A 17,624-nucleotide genomic window follows, 5' to 3' on the forward strand; every position below is an offset into this window, starting at 1 on the left:
GGCACCACTACACTGAGCACGTCAGTTAATTGTGTCCGGGTAGAAACACCATAGTCTTACATGTTCCGCTCAACACATATTTAGGGCTTTATACTGTTGGTGTTTCGGCATATCTGTAGGCTACGTTACTGTAGTCACATATTACTATAATATAGAACACTATAAAAGTATTGCTGAAGTAAGCAGGTTTAAAACACATGGTCCACATACTTTTGCTAGACATGACATACTTTTGGCAACAGGTCTTCCTTTTATGTATTCATGAGAAAATTTGATTGCATGCTCTTACTGCCACCCATCACGATACAACACGGGCACTATTCTCATCACCTTGACTTTCTATATATTTCATTTTAAATATTCTTACTCATTAATTGTACCATCTTGCCAATCACTGTTACTTCGTGCCAGCTGCAGGGACAGACTTAAAGATGCAGTCATGTCTCTGTGAACTGCTGGGAGCTTCTGGTTCAGACAGAAGCGACTAGTGATTAACGGTGAGCATGAAAAAGACATTGACACAATGACATTCACACAACAGTTGTCAGGTTTATACAGACATTCATAGCCAACTAACATCCGTTCAGATGAAACAATGTGGGCCCTTCTTTCTTTTGTCAGTGCTTATATTTGGACTTCTTAGACACACATTTGCAGGACGATACCTTTACCACCAAAATGCAAACCGACTATGATCATGTGTTTTATTATAAAACAAACATTAAAATGAGAGAAAAAAAAAATCAGACAATAAAATACATCAAGGGGAAGAGTCAAGAAAACATAATTATGATAGCAAAGACACCAGCATGTCAATGGCTGAGCTTTCTTTGCACACCTTTACCAGTCACGAAAGCTAAATCTTATTTAATCTCCTTGTATTACCTATTTACATCTTGAGTTGACCTGGAAGACAGAGGTCTGGACATTTCTATCAGCACAAGTTTTTGTTTGTATTTTTGCAGCATGTGCCAAAAGCAGTTATTCTCAGGCAACATGCTAATTGCTTAAACTTGGGATCCAATAAAATACGTATTTCCCTCTTTGAGAATTTTCCTCTGACAGTTCCTGAACCTGGGAGGCTTTTACAAACACAAAAAAAAATTGATAAAATTGCTCTTTTCCCATCCAAAAGAAGCATTTATATTAATATTACATGACCATTAAATAAGATAACCAGAGCACAGAAAACAGGAATGAAAGAATAAAAAGCAAAATGGACAAAGGTTTCACAAAGCTAAACAGTCCAAACATGTTGACACTTTTTTTTTTTTTTAAACATAACATCAAGGCCATTTTGCTTGAGAGCTTTGCATTATATGTGGACACTGCTTCCAAGAAATACCATTCCTCACATTTATCACTGTCCATCCTCACACCAACCAAAATCTCTTTAAGAATCAAACACTCACTAAAAACTTGGTGAATTATTCTGTAACCCATCACGAATTTAAATTGACCACAGCTGCTGTTTTTATCAGTGACCATCTCACAGGGTGACAGTAGGCGAGAGTTTGATGCTAAAATTATTTTTGGTGGGATAACATTCAGTTAACTTTGCTCTCCTGGTCAGACGCTGACCATTACAACCATTACAAATTTGACTTCTTAATCTGCCTATGTACAACCTATATACAACCGCATAGTGAGTTTCAATACAACCAATTAAATTGTACACTACCGGGTAAACTTTTACATCCCTAGCTCAGATCCAGTGGACTTGGACCAATGATTTAAAACATTAGAAAAGAACTAGCCTCCAGGCTTAAACCCTACAGAGCTGGTGTGGAATGTGAGCAAAGCAACCAGAAAATTCAACAGGGTCGGGATGAATCTTGTTGTATCTAGTTCAAAGATGGAGATGTTCTGAAACATTTGACTGGTAGTATATATGAACTTGTGTGTGTGTGTCTGAGTAAGCATTTTTTTCTTAATGGCCAGTGATTGACTACTTCCCTCTGTTATTAAAATGTTCCACAAATCTGATCGTTTTTTCTGTCGTTTGATTGAATTGCATTGGATCAAAGCATCGCTTCAAGATGGTCACATGATTCAAATTCATGGTAACGGTGCTTTGCTCCACCGTACAGTGACAGAATGTACAGTGTATGAGGTAGATTAAGAGAGACACTACTCAGCCCTGTAGAGTTCAAAGCACGCTACTCTGGCTGCATCTCACAAAAGAGCCACACTAAACAGGTCTGGGCTGTCTACTCTTCAATATTCTAACACCCTTCCTTGAAGCTTGCAAGTTTATCAAAACAGTTTTTTGGGCACTCATATCACTGTGCACCAATAATGATTGTACAGCATGGCATCCTACAGCAACAAACAGCTGCTTTACATTAATTTTAACAGTTGTGAGATAATGGTCCCTTTTCCCTTTGGGGCCTATTCAACCTGATTTTCCTTGTTTATATTCGTTTTAAAGGAAGCAGTTAACCAACCTTATATAATAATGACCAGAAGGGGGCACGATTGTGCTGCAACAATGCAAATAACCAAAGGATCAAATGTGTGGTATTCAGTTGTTTAGCTGCAGTGTGGATACAGATCTGACACATTGTGTAGCTGACAATTAAATTCAGACACTGTGTGAGGAATGTGAGCCAGTTTGAATAAAAGTCCATGTTCATGGCCTTTGATGAGTGAAAGGGCGCAAATATGTGAGTTATGGAATAATTAAACTTTGTTGGATGATTGAGTAGTCTGATAGCGTATTTGACATATCAAATCAGAGTTCTTTTTTTCTGAGTAGCAAGTAGCCTTAATCTGTGAGTGCTGTTCTTGCACTTTATGTGTGTTTTAGGAGGCTGCAATGGTTGTGCCCCCACTGAGACGCAGCAAGATCTGCTGACAGTCCTGTAGAGACCGACGGTCTCCCACTCGCTCCAGGGTGCGCTTGGCCTCAGCCAGGAGGCGGGCGCGGTGCCCGGGCGGGGTTAGCAGGGGCATTGGCAGGTGACGGCAGGCCAGCAAGATGGCATGGGCTCTCTCCCTCTCACCCACGACACACTCACCTTCTGACAGTAGCCGGGGGGAGAGAAAGTTGATAGAAAATGTACATTAGTGTCTTGTGCTTTCTGGTGTGCACATCTTTGTATAATTACATGCGTGCTTATAGGGCATATAACGCTGCTCTCTAGGGCTGTTTAAAACCCTTTTTTCAAATGCACAATTCAAAAATTAAGATCATGTGCTTGTGAGTGCATATCAATGGCAAAATGATTGCGAGGTCTGCACTTTACTAATCAATGTGTGATTATGAGCTCGCGCTTTCTTTACCAGCTGTGAAGGAGCCATGTGTCCTGCGCCGGAGGTTGTGCTCCAGCAGCTGGTGTGTCCTTGTCGGACTGGCTCCAGCCATCAGCCTGACTGTGGTCTCATGAAGAAACACCTGCATGAAATATCAAACACATCTGAGTCACAAGACAATAGGAAATCCCTAACATCATTTACTACCAGAAACATACACAGGGAGGATTTTACTGAACTTGCCTTGCAACACCAAGAGTGAACATTTTTCTTAAAGTCTCACAGCACAATCCAATATAATGATCATCATAAAGCTCATGTGGTTCTAAGGAGACTCACACCAGTCAGAACATAACAAATGATCACCAACCGCTACGAAAGCAGCAGTTTTTAAAGACCCTCTGGCTACAGTAATGAATACGCCAGTAAAGTAAGTCCTAACTAAGATTAATGATATGGTAAACTGCAATGACGTTTCTGCAGCTGGCAAGAGTGTGAGAAAACTTGATTTCCTGGGCTGATGCAGTAAATATAGTACTATGACCCAGTCATGCAGGTTCCAGCTGATTTACAGGCTTATTGTCAGTGCAGAATAGTATTCGGAAAATACTGAAAGCTATGAAATGCCTAAAATTGATATTTTAGCATATAATTTGCAACGTCTGTACAAATGTCAATAGTTGGCAGCTTGACAGTGTTAAAGCAATGTATTTTCTTGCAGAGAGCTAGATAGTTTAGATTAGAGATCTAACTGCTAAATATAAAATAATATAATAATGGCAGCCAAAGGAAATGCAGGAAATACTCTGTCATCCTGCAATTGTTTTTTGCAGATGTTAGAAGCCAAACTTTAGGGACTGTTTATCTTTTGTGTATTCACAATAACTGACTAATCCAGTCTCAGATGTACCTTGTGTTGTGCCTGTCTGTAGCATTGTGTGAGTTTTCTCAATGCACTGAGGTCCCTTTGGAAACCCGCCAACTGAGATCCAGGGGCCAGGCCAGGTTCTCCATTACTTCCACCCCCCCGCTGCCATAAACTGGTCCTCAAGGTCAGCAGAAGGTCACAGGCCAGGAGCTCCACACCCTTAATAAATGAGAGAACAAAATAATAATCAAAAAACAGTTTATTGCAGTAACAAAAGAAAAGATTATTTTATACTAAGGTTGATTTTTATTTGTGTGAGAACTTGAATGAAATCTGTCAGAGCAATCCCAACCGCCATCATTCCAAGTCCACCTTGCCCAACATGCATGCCTTAAATGAAAGAGCAGCAAGTAAATCTACTTGAACATTACTGCTGTCTCTTGTGAAGTGGTGGGATGTGTAGCGGGTGCGTGCAGATTGGGGAGGCCTCTGTACTGCACTACAGACACATTGCACTCGGCTTCAGGATCATGCAATGCAACTACAATGCACCACAGCGACCTCCTGCCACCCACACTGCACACACACACACACGCACACGCACGCACACGCACACATCAGCCTGCCCTGACCCCAACTGAGCATGCACTGTCTGAGTCAGTGAAGTGAGTATAGTGATTTTTGATAGGAAGCATATTCTGTACAAATGTGGGTAAAAGACAGAGGAAAAAGATTACATAACTATTACATAAGTACTCTAACCACAAACCCACAGGATATTTTTAAGAATATCTTGGTATTTTACCTTGTTAAGCCAGTTCCCAGACTGGGTGAGGGATACTGAGATGCTGGAGCGGAGGTAGCTGCTGGCTCTGTCACAGTGGGAGAGGCAGGCTACAGCCCCTTCTCCCTTCAGAGGTGACAGACTCATCTGAACCGCTTTGCAAAGAAGCAGCACAGCCTTAGGAACAGGGTGGCTAAAACACAGAGGTTAGAGAAAAATTGTGAGGATGCTAAATCTGGGTTTTTGCCAACATCCTTCAGTTAAATGCATTGCAGAAGTATAGAATCTATAATCTCTAAAGGAATGTACAAGAAATTACTTCCATGTCTCTGAATCCAGTTCGAAAATGATTTTGAATGGTTCACCTTAAAGTTTATTCTGTGTTATAGCAACAGCTTGTGTTTTGTTACATTTTGAGCCACTACAACTTTCACTTCACTCACTCAAGAGTGTGTAGAGCCCTTGGCATCCGCTCTGAATCTGCTAACAGTGACCTCACTGCAGCATCGTCGCCCTGCAGCCAATGCACCGCAGCTTTCAAGACCAAAGCCCACCATCGACTCACTGGGTCTCGCACTTGCAAGAAGAAGGAAAGGAAATTAGAAAAGAAAAGCAAAAAGGGAAACAATTTTTGTGTTTTGTTGTGTGGTTGTGAGAAGTTTCTACTTGTCAAGCCTTGTGTCAAATGACAAATGACCATCCTGACAATCCTGTTATATCAATACTGTCTGTGTTGTGTGTGTGTGTGTATTGGTATTATGCATTGTGTGCAGCATGGAGACCAACAACAATTGATTAAGACTGCAGTTAATTAACAGTGCTTGAACGCCTTAACCCATCATCATTGTGCTCATATCCACTGCAAGCTATTTATTACCATAAATCAATGGCTGCAAGACTTAACTGTGAAAATCCAATAAAAAATTAATCCCAAAAGCTGAAGCGGCTGTTAGCGTTTGGCAAATGGAAGCAAGAAAATCTATTCATGTTGACAGTAATAACTCAGATGGCTATCTGGTTAATCTTCACTGAAGAGGTTCCCACACAAACATTAATGTGATTCATGCATCTTCGGAAATGGGAACGGTTGTTCTATTTATGCTATTAATACCTGGAGTGGTGGTGTGATTTGGAGTCGAAAAGGGAGGAGGAGGTGAAGGAGAGTCCTCTGTACAGCTGTTCAACAACTGGAGAAACTCCAGGGCACTGGAAAACTCCCTGAAAAGTAATCGACCAGGAAATTTAAAATTGGTTGAAAGAGTACAGGCCAAACTTTTTGGACATACTTTCCTATTAATTTGAATGAGAAGGTGTGTCTAAACCTTTGGCCTGTACTGTATATCTTTAAAACATGATACACCTTTGGTAGACAGTACCGAGCTGATGCTGCAATGTACTGCTGCCTTACCCAGAGTCACTCTTGTGTTTGCCTGCGTCAGAATCACTCTGTGGCTGAATGAGTGTGTGAACAGCTCTCTCCAAAAGCTTCCTGCAGAAGCAGCGGTGGAGCTGGGCAATAGGATCAGCTAAAGAAGGGAAGATGGAACAAACAGGAATTGAAACATTTACTTTTGTTCATAGCAAATAAAAAGGAACTGCTTGTTTATAACTTGAAATTAGTAAGAAAATGCAAAATAATGTGAAAAAAGACACAAGGAGAAAAATAAAAAAGCGTTTGGCTAACTCCACTATTCAAGACATACCTGAATCTCTCTCAGAAGTGTACACACTGTCACTGCTCTCTGACTTCAGTGACCAATCACAGCTCAGAAAGAACTGCCTGCCCAATGGGGTGAAGAGCCAACGCAAGCAGTCAGGAAGTGGCTTTGTCTCTGACTGGCTAGCCACATACTCTGCACAGCTCAACAGGTAGGCCTTGAGAGACCAAAAAAAAAAAATTCAATCAGACCAGTGTGAAATTTATCTCTCTATCGGTTTATGTTTTTGTGGTAAATATGTGACATAAACCAGATAAATATTATATATAACAGGGTGATGACGTCAGAGACATACGGGCAAACAGGAGAGGTGGTGGCCCAGCACAGTGCGTAGGGCTGTTGCTGTTGTCACATAGATCTGGGTGAGCTGAGCAGGAGCCATCATTCCTTGGGCACTTTCGCTGAGGTTTACAGCATTGAGAGAGAGAGACAAAGCCCAAAGGCTGCTACGCTGAGGTAGCTTTCCTACAGACAGAGAGAAACACTGCCTTCACTGATAGCATGTGAAACTCCTCCTAACCACTGTGCATTTTTCCTGGCACTGAGTGAGGACCAGCAAATTTGTTAACTACAAAATGTGTATCGTATAACCAAGCAGACCACTTTGTTTAAAACTCACCTGTGAGTTGCAGCTGGCTAAGCCGGTGGTAAACTAGTGCTGCATCTCTTGCACTTGTCCTCGCCTCTTCATGCTTTCCTCTGACCTGATGAACCAGCCAACCCAAGGGAGTTGGACGATGCAAACAGTAGCGAATCACATTCCAGGATAGTGAGCAAACCAGGTCCAGTTTGGTTGAAGGTAGAGCCCTGGTCAAGACGGACAAGCAGGTTTCTAAACTAGCCATTGCTGCTGTGTAATCTCCCTGCAGGAAAAGAGGAGATGGGAGGAATAGCAAGCTGTTTAGTATTCAGCTTCAGAATGACAGGAAAGATGAAATGAAGGTCATGAGTTACATCTGAACGAACGCTAAAAATAAACCCATGCAGCAAATAGCAAGGCTGAACTGAGACATCAAAATGGTGAGAATCAAAGCGAAGTGGGTGAAGTGTGCTTCAATAGGTGAGAAAACATCAAATCTGATTCTTCTAGCACATACAAAATAGGATAAGACAAAAGGAGAATATACAATGTTTCACACTATCAAATTAAATAGGTCCTGTGATCCTTTTGTCCTATATATGGAAATGCTAACTCATTCTTTTTTGAGTTTCTTTCACATGAGAAAAAGAACAAAATGATAAAAAAGGAAAAATGGGTTTCTTGGTTTGTTTCAAACCTCTGGGATAATTATTGGTCAAAGTTTACCACAAAGAACAGTCATTTCTATTTCTCTCAGTACTTAGTCATCTCAGGGCTGATGTGTAATTACCCTGTTGAGATGTAGGTCAGCTTGTTTACGATGCCTCCAGAAGGACACAGATTTTGGGGAGTGAAGGGGCGTGACAGGCTCCCACAGGTAGAGCACCCTGACACAACCCCACACAGCTCCCACCCCGCTCAGAAGCCACACCATCACCCATGGCAACAGGCACCGCAGCCATGATGCTGGAGGAGAAGAAATTCAACATGATGAAAAGACCCAATCAATTTTACATTATGGCCATGACCTGCATAAGACATTCAGTCCTGACTAATTTATTATATAATGGACAAACTGAATGTTTTTATCTTGTATGGGTTGAATGATCCATGAAAAGCAACAAGGTAAATCCTGCTTACCAAAGTCCTGTGTGTGACTTGGGAACCACACCAGAGTTCTAGATGGCCCATGGCCCGCAGGTAGGCTGTGGCTCCCTGAGGCTTCAGATCCCAGTAGAGATGGCAGTGGGTTAAGGGACAGGCAGAAGAAGGTGAGGGCGCAGAGAAGCAGTCGGGAACCATCCATCACTCCAACAGAGGAAGGAGAATCTGGCTCACTCTTCACCTGACAGAAAGAAAAAAAATAAAGATACATCATTTGCCCAAATGCAGGGAGTTTTCCAACAATTGAGTTGAGGACAATATATGTTCACAATATCAGGTTTGCTCTTTGAATGGAGAGAGAGTAACTATATGGCTCCTACAGAAAGCATTGCAGCCTTAACATGGCAGGGCTACCAAGTTTCAGAGTTAGCTTGGTAAATGTTATTAGTTAGCCTGGTTTAACCTGCAGGAGTTTGTGAAGCCTGGGGTCATGTGTTTTCCTTCTATAGAAGATAATATATTCAACAACTGAAAACAAGTCTCTCCTGACATCTTTACTCTGGGATCTGAAAAGAAGGTTTGTGACTGATAGACAAGCTATACAAGGATTTATATATTCGTGCATTTCAAGATGCACTTTGTGGAAAGACATGGAAAGATACTTTTGGTAAACTTGTGAAACCCCAAAATAGAAATAGCAAATATTCAAATCTTCCCAAAAAAATTGTACCACATATCAAACAATAATAACAATATGTTTTAGAAATCCCTCAAAAACAAGATGGTTCATTTCCAGGGGCTTGTGCTAAGAAATAAACTTGAAGAACTTCATCCTGTGTTGTCCTACCAGTCACCTTCACAAATACACACCCTGAGCAGTGTTACCTGTTAGCATGTGTGTTACCTGGTCATGATCCAGTAGGGGGCTGCCTGGCTCTGAGTCAACACAGTAAGGAGAGAATTGGTGAGGGGAACTGGAACCAGAGTCTGAGGCTGGGGGTGACATCATCACTATTTCCTGTTTTAGCTCCACATCCTCGGACATTGACACGGGTTCTTAGAGAGAGACACTTTAATTAAGCTCTCAACCTGCTACAGATGGTCAGACATTACCATTGGTGTACAACACTTACTGTTTTTCTGGTTGGCCATTTTAAGGGTCAGGTTTTCCTGTCGTAGTTTGTGGTTGACCTGTTGCAGATATTTGATGTAGTCAATGGCCTTTCTAAGCACTCCTGATTTATGCATCTGTGAAGAGAGACATGAAGGACAACATCTCAGGATCCAAGATTGTGTTCCGCTCATGAGTACACAATTCATGACTTTAAACTTAGTCTTAGTGTTCAACTATTCCATCTTTAAACACTAACTTTTGCATCAGTACCCATGACCAGGTCTCTGAGTTCCACGATTTTGTCATTGATGGAGGACCGATATCTCTTCTCGATGATGTTGTGGGTTGTCCTCCTCTCGCCTTCCTTCACTACTCCTCCTGGGCCCACTGCTCCTGCTGTCACCTGGCTCTGCTCTACATTTGATCTGCTTATGTTTGTGGTGTGACCTGAGTTCGACTGTAGCTGCTTGATGGGCAACTTGTCTCCTCCTCCCATCATAACGGGGACAGTGGTAAGGATGTTGCTGCCCATCAGCGTCTGGGGACAGAAATCAGTGTAAAACAATCATGTCCAGAATCAACAGTGAATGTGAATGAGCGTTAACAGAATTGGCAGATTTAGGGACCAAAGTCTGACCACACAATGAATTGTGAATGAATTTGAAAATATTCAGGTTAGCATCATACCGGAACTTGCAGAGCTGTGTTCTGAATGGGCGTGGTCAAGGTGGTGATCCCCGTGGGGCTCTGCATGGTAGACAGGACCTGTGTGCCATCTGGTTTAAGTGTTGTGAGAACCAGTGAGTCTGTCTTCAGAATCTGAGGCTGCTGGACCAGAACCTACAGGAATGATGTTTAAGGATGATTGCAATGTTTGTTTGCTCTATTCATATATAAAACTACCCCATTAAACAAATCAATTTGTCAATGTGTGATCATTCCACTACCAGATAGTGATCAACTAGAGATTATGTCTTTTGCCAATTTTAACTTGTTGCCGCAAAACAAAAACAGTGATAGCTTATCCAGACCTGCTAGTAACAGAGATGTTACTCACAGGTACTTGCTGCACCTGCTGTTGTACAGTGTGGACTGTGGTCGGCCCTGTAGACAGAGTTTGGATTGTTTGACCTGTTGGAGTAAGGACCCGCTGATGCTGAAAGGTCACTGGTTGGAGATGTGGCGATGTCATGATGCTCTGCACCTGTGGTTGGAGGACTGAAAGGAGAAAACTGAAAGTTTACTGTGGCCTTCATGTCACTCTGAAGTGCAGACCGTATTATTGCAACATGTAATAATAATAAAAGTATTTGATAAATTTATCCTCTAAACTCTTAACAATGAAAAAAAAAATTTTTTTTCAACAGTGCCCTCCTATTCTTCTCTTTACTCACCTTGGAAACCAGGAGCAGGGCTCTGGTGACAGATGACAGGGTTCTGGATGAAACGAGACTGCCCACCGTTGGAGGTAATCATCACAGTCTGGGCTTCCTGGGTCTGAATGGGAAGGGGTGTCTGGCTGTGGGTCTGAACTATGGTGTGGACTGGGAAGCTCTGGGTCTGCATAGGGATCCCCTGGGTGTGCATCTGTGTTTCAGTAAAAACAACAACAAAATAAAACAACTTTCTTTATCTTTCTCTTTGATATAATCAAAGTCTACAGTTCATCTTATCTTCTTCAAGGTGCTGTTTGAAGAAAATGTATTTTTTACTGTATAACTATATAATATATAATTATATTATATATTTAATTATATTAAATATATAATTATATTATTATAATTATTATAATATATATATTATAATATATAATAATATATTATTATATAATATATTATATATAATATATTATTATAATATAATTATAACTAAAATTAAACTATAATTATAACTGTATAACTCTGCACTAGGTGGGAGGGGGAGGAGTAGCAGGAAGAAAGAGGGATTGGAGAAGATGGGACACTAAAAAAAACTGAATATTTATGGTTGTACATTTGTTGTTTATATATCTCAAACTGTGTGCTTTCTTTTACTGTTCTTGTCGGTGCTGTACCTGCTGGAACAACAATTTCCCTGACGGAGACCTCCCAAGGGATTAATAAAGTCTATCTTATCTTATCTTATCTTATCTTACTCAAGACAATACATCTTCAAGTTGACTACAGTTTTTACTGGGATGTGCATTGGTCTTAGATATTATATTTTACAGACTGTCAGTAATTTTTTTACTTGCTAGCAAAAGCTCTTTTATAATGGACAGCATCACAACAGAAAATGAAACCACACTGTGTTCACAACAGACCAGGGCTAAACGATTTTGGAAAATAATCTAATAGCAATTTTTTTCTCTAATATTGCGATTTTTTTTTATTATTTTTTCAACACATTTCATGAATTATTTTAATATGGCCAACAAAATATTAGATACATTTAGTATAGAATGTTCTTTCCCATAGGCCGGGTGTCGTCGTTAGAATTAAAAGATCACAGGTCAAAGGTGACAATAAGATGCAAGAGTTGAAATAAATAACATGTTCATTTAACTGCTCATTACAGAAATATAAGAGCAACAATCTTTGGCTTTGCCTCTACGTATTTGGAAGAAAAAAAAGCTACTGTTTCATAGTATGCAATTCAGATTCAGCAAAATAAAGATATTTTTAAATGACATCTATCTCACTGCTCCCATGTCAGTAATATTTCACACAAACTGACACACAATTTGCTTCTACTACTTATTTTGGAAGTATTTTGGAAAATCAAAGAAAATAAAGTTATAAATAAAAAGATGGATAAATACACATACTAATACTACCATTTATCAATGCTGTGAACCCAGGCTTGGTCACCATTTCTTTAGCGGTGAACTCAGTTATTGCCTGAGTGACATCCCTGTGCCATTTAGGACTACGCTCATATAGAGCGACTCTTTCAAACATGTCAGGCAATGATTCCTGTCCTGTGTGTGGCGCCCTGGTGCTCAGCTGCTGTAAATGGCTTGTTTGTTGGTTTGTTGTGTTGCCCCGTGCAGTAGCAACAGCAGCACAGCATTATCTGCGCAACACCTGACGCTGCGCAGCATCTTCCCTTTTAAAGCTGAAATAATTCCACACCGCTGATGTGCTGTTCCTCATCAAGACTAAAGTCTCAGTTGAGTCAGTTTCTGATGGTTCTATCGAACCAGAGGCCATTGTGCAACAGGCTAAGGTACAGCATAAAAGGTTGATGCAGTCTGTGGTCCTCTCTCTCGCGTCACATAACCATTTTTTTTACATGGCCACATTGTATTTGCACACGTTGCGATTAGAAAAATCGCATTTCATTATATTACAATATATAATAATATACAGGGACCGTGAAAACACCAGAACTACAGCGCTAATCCATCACTGCAGGAGTCATATCCCCTTTCAAGCCCACACAATTATTTAAAACTATGCCAGCTCGATCCTGAATACAACTTTTAGTTTACTCTCAACATTGAGCTTAAGTTAGTCCTTGTAGTGGAATGAGTTGAATCTACATGACTACCCATGTCAAACACAGTGCTTATGTCAAAGTGGTGTCAGATAGCTGATACCTGGATGGCAGGCTGGGCTGGCTGTTGGGGCTGAGGCTGGATGGGCTGAACCTGAGGCCGTGGCTGAAGGAGGGGAGGGCTGCGGGTCACCTGCTGCTGCGCTGGGGTGGCAATGGGGGAGGGGGTCTGAGCAGGAGTGAGGGGAGGAGTGAGGGGTAAAGACTGAGGAGACAGTGTCTGGGAAGTTGTGAGGTTAGCATTGGAGCTCTGGTAGGACACAGGGGTGGGTGTCTGGGGAGTTTGAGGGGTTTGAATAGCTGGACGGGGTGTAATGCTTGAGCCACCACTCTGTAGCGATCCTGCTGAGTTCATCTGGTCCTCAAACAAGTCTGGGAAGTCCCCCACCTGGTTGCTGACAAACTGCAGCATCTCTGAGGAAATGGAAAAACAGGCTTTAATTTGATTCGAAAATCCCATTCATTTGATTGATTCAATTACATGAATTTTAAAAAAAGATTTAACAGCTCATGAGGAATATGACATATACATCCCATTCTATGTGCTCAAACACTACCAACCATGGGAGCTATTCTACATAAATTCATTTGGTATTTCTAGTATCTTTATGCAATTTTTCTGTTATTGAGAGCAGAAAATTGTCACTGTTGAAACCTGTAAAACCACATTTGCAACAGAGGCTAAACCCTGTGACTCACGGCGATGATGATAATGCAACTATCTTTTAGCCAAGGCCTTTCCTCACACCCAACATTACATGGACCAGCAGTTATAATACATGCATAGCCTTCAAGTATGTGACCTTCAGACAGATTTCTTCCATTGAAACTTAATATGAGGATGTAAGGCAGTCTAACTGTAGATTTTTCTCAGACATGTGAGTGCTGTCCCTAAAAGTGAAGAGAGTGTAATGAGCTGACCTTGAAGTATGGCGTGTGCACATAGAATCAGCTACCGTTTTGGTCATAAACCTGTAAATCAACCCACTTACACACAAAGTGAATGGCCTTCAAACTGATTACCTTGAGAAGTACTGTAACCTTGGCAATAGCCACTGAAGACAGCGAAAGCAGGTAAAAGAGCATTCAGATAAAGAGTCAGACAGTGCTGAAACACCTGATAATCGATGATTTATGATTACAATGACTGTGTACTACACCTAGTGTTTATTATTACCATGCGTTTAATGCCACCAAATGGCTTCCAGCTATTTGTCTTATTGGGGGGTGTCAGCTGTACATGTTGAGCGTGGGGTGACAAAACAGTATACACTGTCAGATGCTCTTTCTGTTTTAGGGTTATAATTTGTTGTTGTTGTCAGTATGGAAGCAGAGGTTTGCATTGCTGATGAGTGAGGAAATAAACTGGAAGTATGATGAAATTTACAATATCAATATGACAGATATAAAATTAACAGAATGTTGAACTGCAGGTTCTTAGATGATAGCCTCTGAGGATCCATGTAGTCAAAGCTGCACAGTATTAATATCTTTGATATGGCTTCGGCCATCAGGGTCGGTGAAGTGTCAACAAGCAGAAACTGCAGCCTTGAACTCTGTCTTCCTTTTATACAGCGAGACCAAAAAGTCCAATCCTACAATCACATTTGCTCACTTTTTCACATTCCTGCTCGTAAGACCACTGATGACACCCTTAATTGGTAAATTTGGTTTAAATTAATATTCGTACTGAGTGTGAGACCAAGAGATCTTTACAGCCCTGTTAAATTCTGTTTGTGCAAGTTAATGATGTACCTGACTTGCTTTACATGCTCATGTGATATCAGTCACTACTTTGTGACACTATAATGGCTGCACGCATAAGTCTTTTAGAGGTTTGATGGCCCTCAGATGGCCCTCAGATGCTAGGGCTGCCAGTCCATAAAGCGGTGAGGTACTTCCTAAATCCTGCACATAAATGATACTTATGAAGACAAACCTTCAAAACATCAAACCACGCTGGCAGACTGAAGTGCGATAGTTTTGTAAGCTCAAACCTCAGTAAAATGAATGTCCTTCCTGGTCAAGAGCTTTTACCAGCACATATCACATACACATACAGACATTATATTAGTAGACACACTAGACCATGTACACCTCCGTGGGGGGTGGACTGCTAATGACATAGAGGACAAAGCCTCTGGGATCCCCCAGTGCTTCAGACACTAACACAAAGGGCAAATCCATCAAAGAGGGACCGTTTCCTAGGTTGCGCAGAGCAAAGAAGAGAGGTTATATAAGCAGTGACACAGTTGCTAAGGGCATAATTGAGAGAGGGAGAATGGTCCAGATGACTGTAGGGTCAACTCCTTGAGTCCTGACAGGGGCCCTTGAGACGCTTACTGTCTCAGGAAACACCCATGGCTCATCTGAAGAACATTAACTATCTTTCAAATAGTAAAGTAAAACAACTGCAGCACAAACAGTCCGATGGAAGCTATCATCAGTCAGCTGAGTTTCCCATTAAAGTTTTGAAAGATGCTGCGATATTTTACAATATACTTCAAATGAGCAGCACAAATTATCCCTTGAATTAATTATTCATGAATGAATGTCCACAAGGGCTCCCCATGCTTGCGTGGGTTTCCTCTGGGCACTCCAGTTTCCTCCCACCATCCAAAAACACATATGTTTAGGTTAATTGGTGACTCTAAATTCTCTGTGGGTCTGAATGTGAGTGGTTGTTTGTCTCTCTCTGTCTCTGTACGTTGGCCCTGCGATGGACTGGTGACCTGTCCAGGGTGTACCCCACCATTGTCCAATGTGAGCTGGGATTGGCTCCAGTATCCCCCACAACCCAGAAACAGCTAAGTGGTAAAAGATGAAGGAATGTATAATGTCCACAATTTCTGTAACTGAAGTAAATTTTTCTGCTGCGGTGTGGGTTGGCCAATGGGGAAAGTGTCATTATCAATAAGCGGTAGGGCCAGACAGAGACTACCAAAAACCAAATTAAGTGTGAGCCATGTTTGCTGCAGCATTCCTGTGAATTCATCAGACACCTCTCAGTTGTCAAAACTCTCATGCACACAATCTTTACATTGTACATTCCTGTCTTTTGATACAATGATTAAGTGGGATTACATAACTGTGATGGGGGTGAGGGGGGGGTGCTGTCAGCTCATCCTGTTTAAAGGCCCTCTTTGAAGGGAGAATTACCAACAGACAACAAAAGCTGGTATAGTTTCAGGAATATTTCATAAGCGTGTGTGCAGTCTCATCATTGGCAGCCATAATTTTCTGTTGCAATACTTCAGCCTTGTTTATTGTGCCGTTTTCTACTGGTGAACACAATCGGTCTATAAGTCAGGTCTGGTGATTTAGCATTCAGTAAAATTCCACCCTAATGGAAATCTGGTGACTCTGCACCCACCAGCATGACACCCAAAGCTCAACCTTTTCACTGTGTGCCAAAGACTGAAACTTGTTTTGATTGGAGGGAGATCTGGTCAGGGATGCTCTGGGCTTTTGTGCAGCGTAGCTCAGAGTTGGATCTCTGCAGCGATGTGATCCAACAGACTTTCGTTGAATAAGTGAAGACAGAATGATGATAAACGGAGGAAAAGGTCTTCAATGACAAATTAAAAAAAAAAAACTTAAATCTTGACATGAAAGCCTTGAAGCAAATAAATGATGGTTTTGAGTGGCTTTCTTTTTATGGCTCTTGGCTTATAGTAATAACACAGTCAAGTCTGATGAGCAGGTTACACTCTAGCGGCCTCACACACTGCCAACATACACATCTTCCTAAAGCATGACACCCTGTCTGCAACTTCATTCACTCAGTTCTCCTGGGTGTATTGGATACACAGCTTCCAAAATGAGCATGATAAAACTTTAAACCTGAAACCAGCGTGCAAACAATTATGTTTTACGGCAATGTGACAGATCAGATGATGCGTATCAACATCGAAATAACTGGGTAAAGAGAAAAATTGGGGCAAATCGCTCTAGAGGAACAGCCCGTCTATCCCGTGATGAGTTGAAATGCTAATGTTTTTGTGTCGAGCAGCTTTGTCATAGTTCAAACACCGAGCTGCGCAGCACCGAGCCGTCAGACTGAGCTCCGTTAACGACACGGCCACTCACCGTCGATGTCCCCCAGGGTGAATTCGTCCCCTAATTCCGCTAAAGTCGGGTCCATGTTCTCCATGTACTCCCCGCTGTCCATCCTGTCGGTTCGCAGCTCGCCTCCCCGGCTGGAACCGGAGGGTCGAAGGGGAAACGTTTGGAGCTGCGCAGGTTATTCTGTGGCGACCAGGGATGCCAGCGAGACACCCCTTCAACCCCAGCGGCTATTTTCCCCCGGAAAAACCGCGAAACGACACTAGGGCCTCAGGGGAGGCAGACTTTCACGTCGAAAAACTCATTCACACCGACTTATGCTTTAAGACGACGCCATCTTCTCTTACGCTCATTACGTCATTCACAAACAGACGCTGTGGCCCAAAGCGGCTGCTGATTGGTGGAAACCTCGCTGTTGTTGTCGTGAGACCAGTCATCATCGTCCAATGACAGGGCCGTATTCACCGTGGTCTGATCGTACGTCAAGCATCAGAAGCTCCAGTGTCATTTGAATAAACCGCGCCCCCTTCCCTCATGAAAACAAGTCATCCTCATCGGCGCACCAACGCAGACGGCCGTCAATAAATACATTTCGAAAG

General features: G+C 41.8%; 1 protein-coding gene across 2 annotated transcripts; it reads right to left on the reverse strand.

Moving 5' to 3' along the window:
* Positions 1-1,222: 1,222 nt before the first annotated feature.
* Positions 1,223-17,379, reverse strand: srebf2 (sterol regulatory element binding transcription factor 2). Of its 2 annotated transcripts, none has more exons than XM_029508348.1 (20): positions 17,050-17,379; positions 13,004-13,374; positions 10,818-11,010; positions 10,481-10,641; positions 10,111-10,263; positions 9,680-9,961; positions 9,443-9,557; positions 9,214-9,365; positions 8,346-8,550; positions 7,996-8,171; positions 7,245-7,488; positions 6,921-7,090; positions 6,611-6,782; positions 6,316-6,433; positions 6,019-6,125; positions 5,351-5,483; positions 4,929-5,100; positions 4,166-4,342; positions 3,286-3,397; positions 1,223-3,020 (listed from the first exon to the last, which is right to left on the reverse strand). In XM_029508348.1, the coding sequence occupies exons 1-20, from the start codon at positions 17,129-17,131 to the stop codon at positions 2,806-2,808; spliced, it is 3,510 nt and encodes a 1,169-aa protein (XP_029364208.1). In that variant the 5' UTR covers positions 17,132-17,379; the 3' UTR covers positions 1,223-2,805. The 2 variants fall into 2 exon arrangements, with proteins under 2 accessions (XP_029364208.1, XP_029364207.1); XM_029508347.1 differs by having other exon boundaries at positions 1,223-3,023.
* Between the last annotated feature and the right edge of the window lie 245 nt (positions 17,380-17,624).

This window comes from Echeneis naucrates, chromosome 8, assembly GCF_900963305.1.
Source record: "Echeneis naucrates chromosome 8, fEcheNa1.1, whole genome shotgun sequence".
In the NCBI taxonomy this organism is placed as follows: domain Eukaryota; kingdom Metazoa; phylum Chordata; class Actinopteri; order Carangiformes; family Echeneidae; genus Echeneis; species Echeneis naucrates.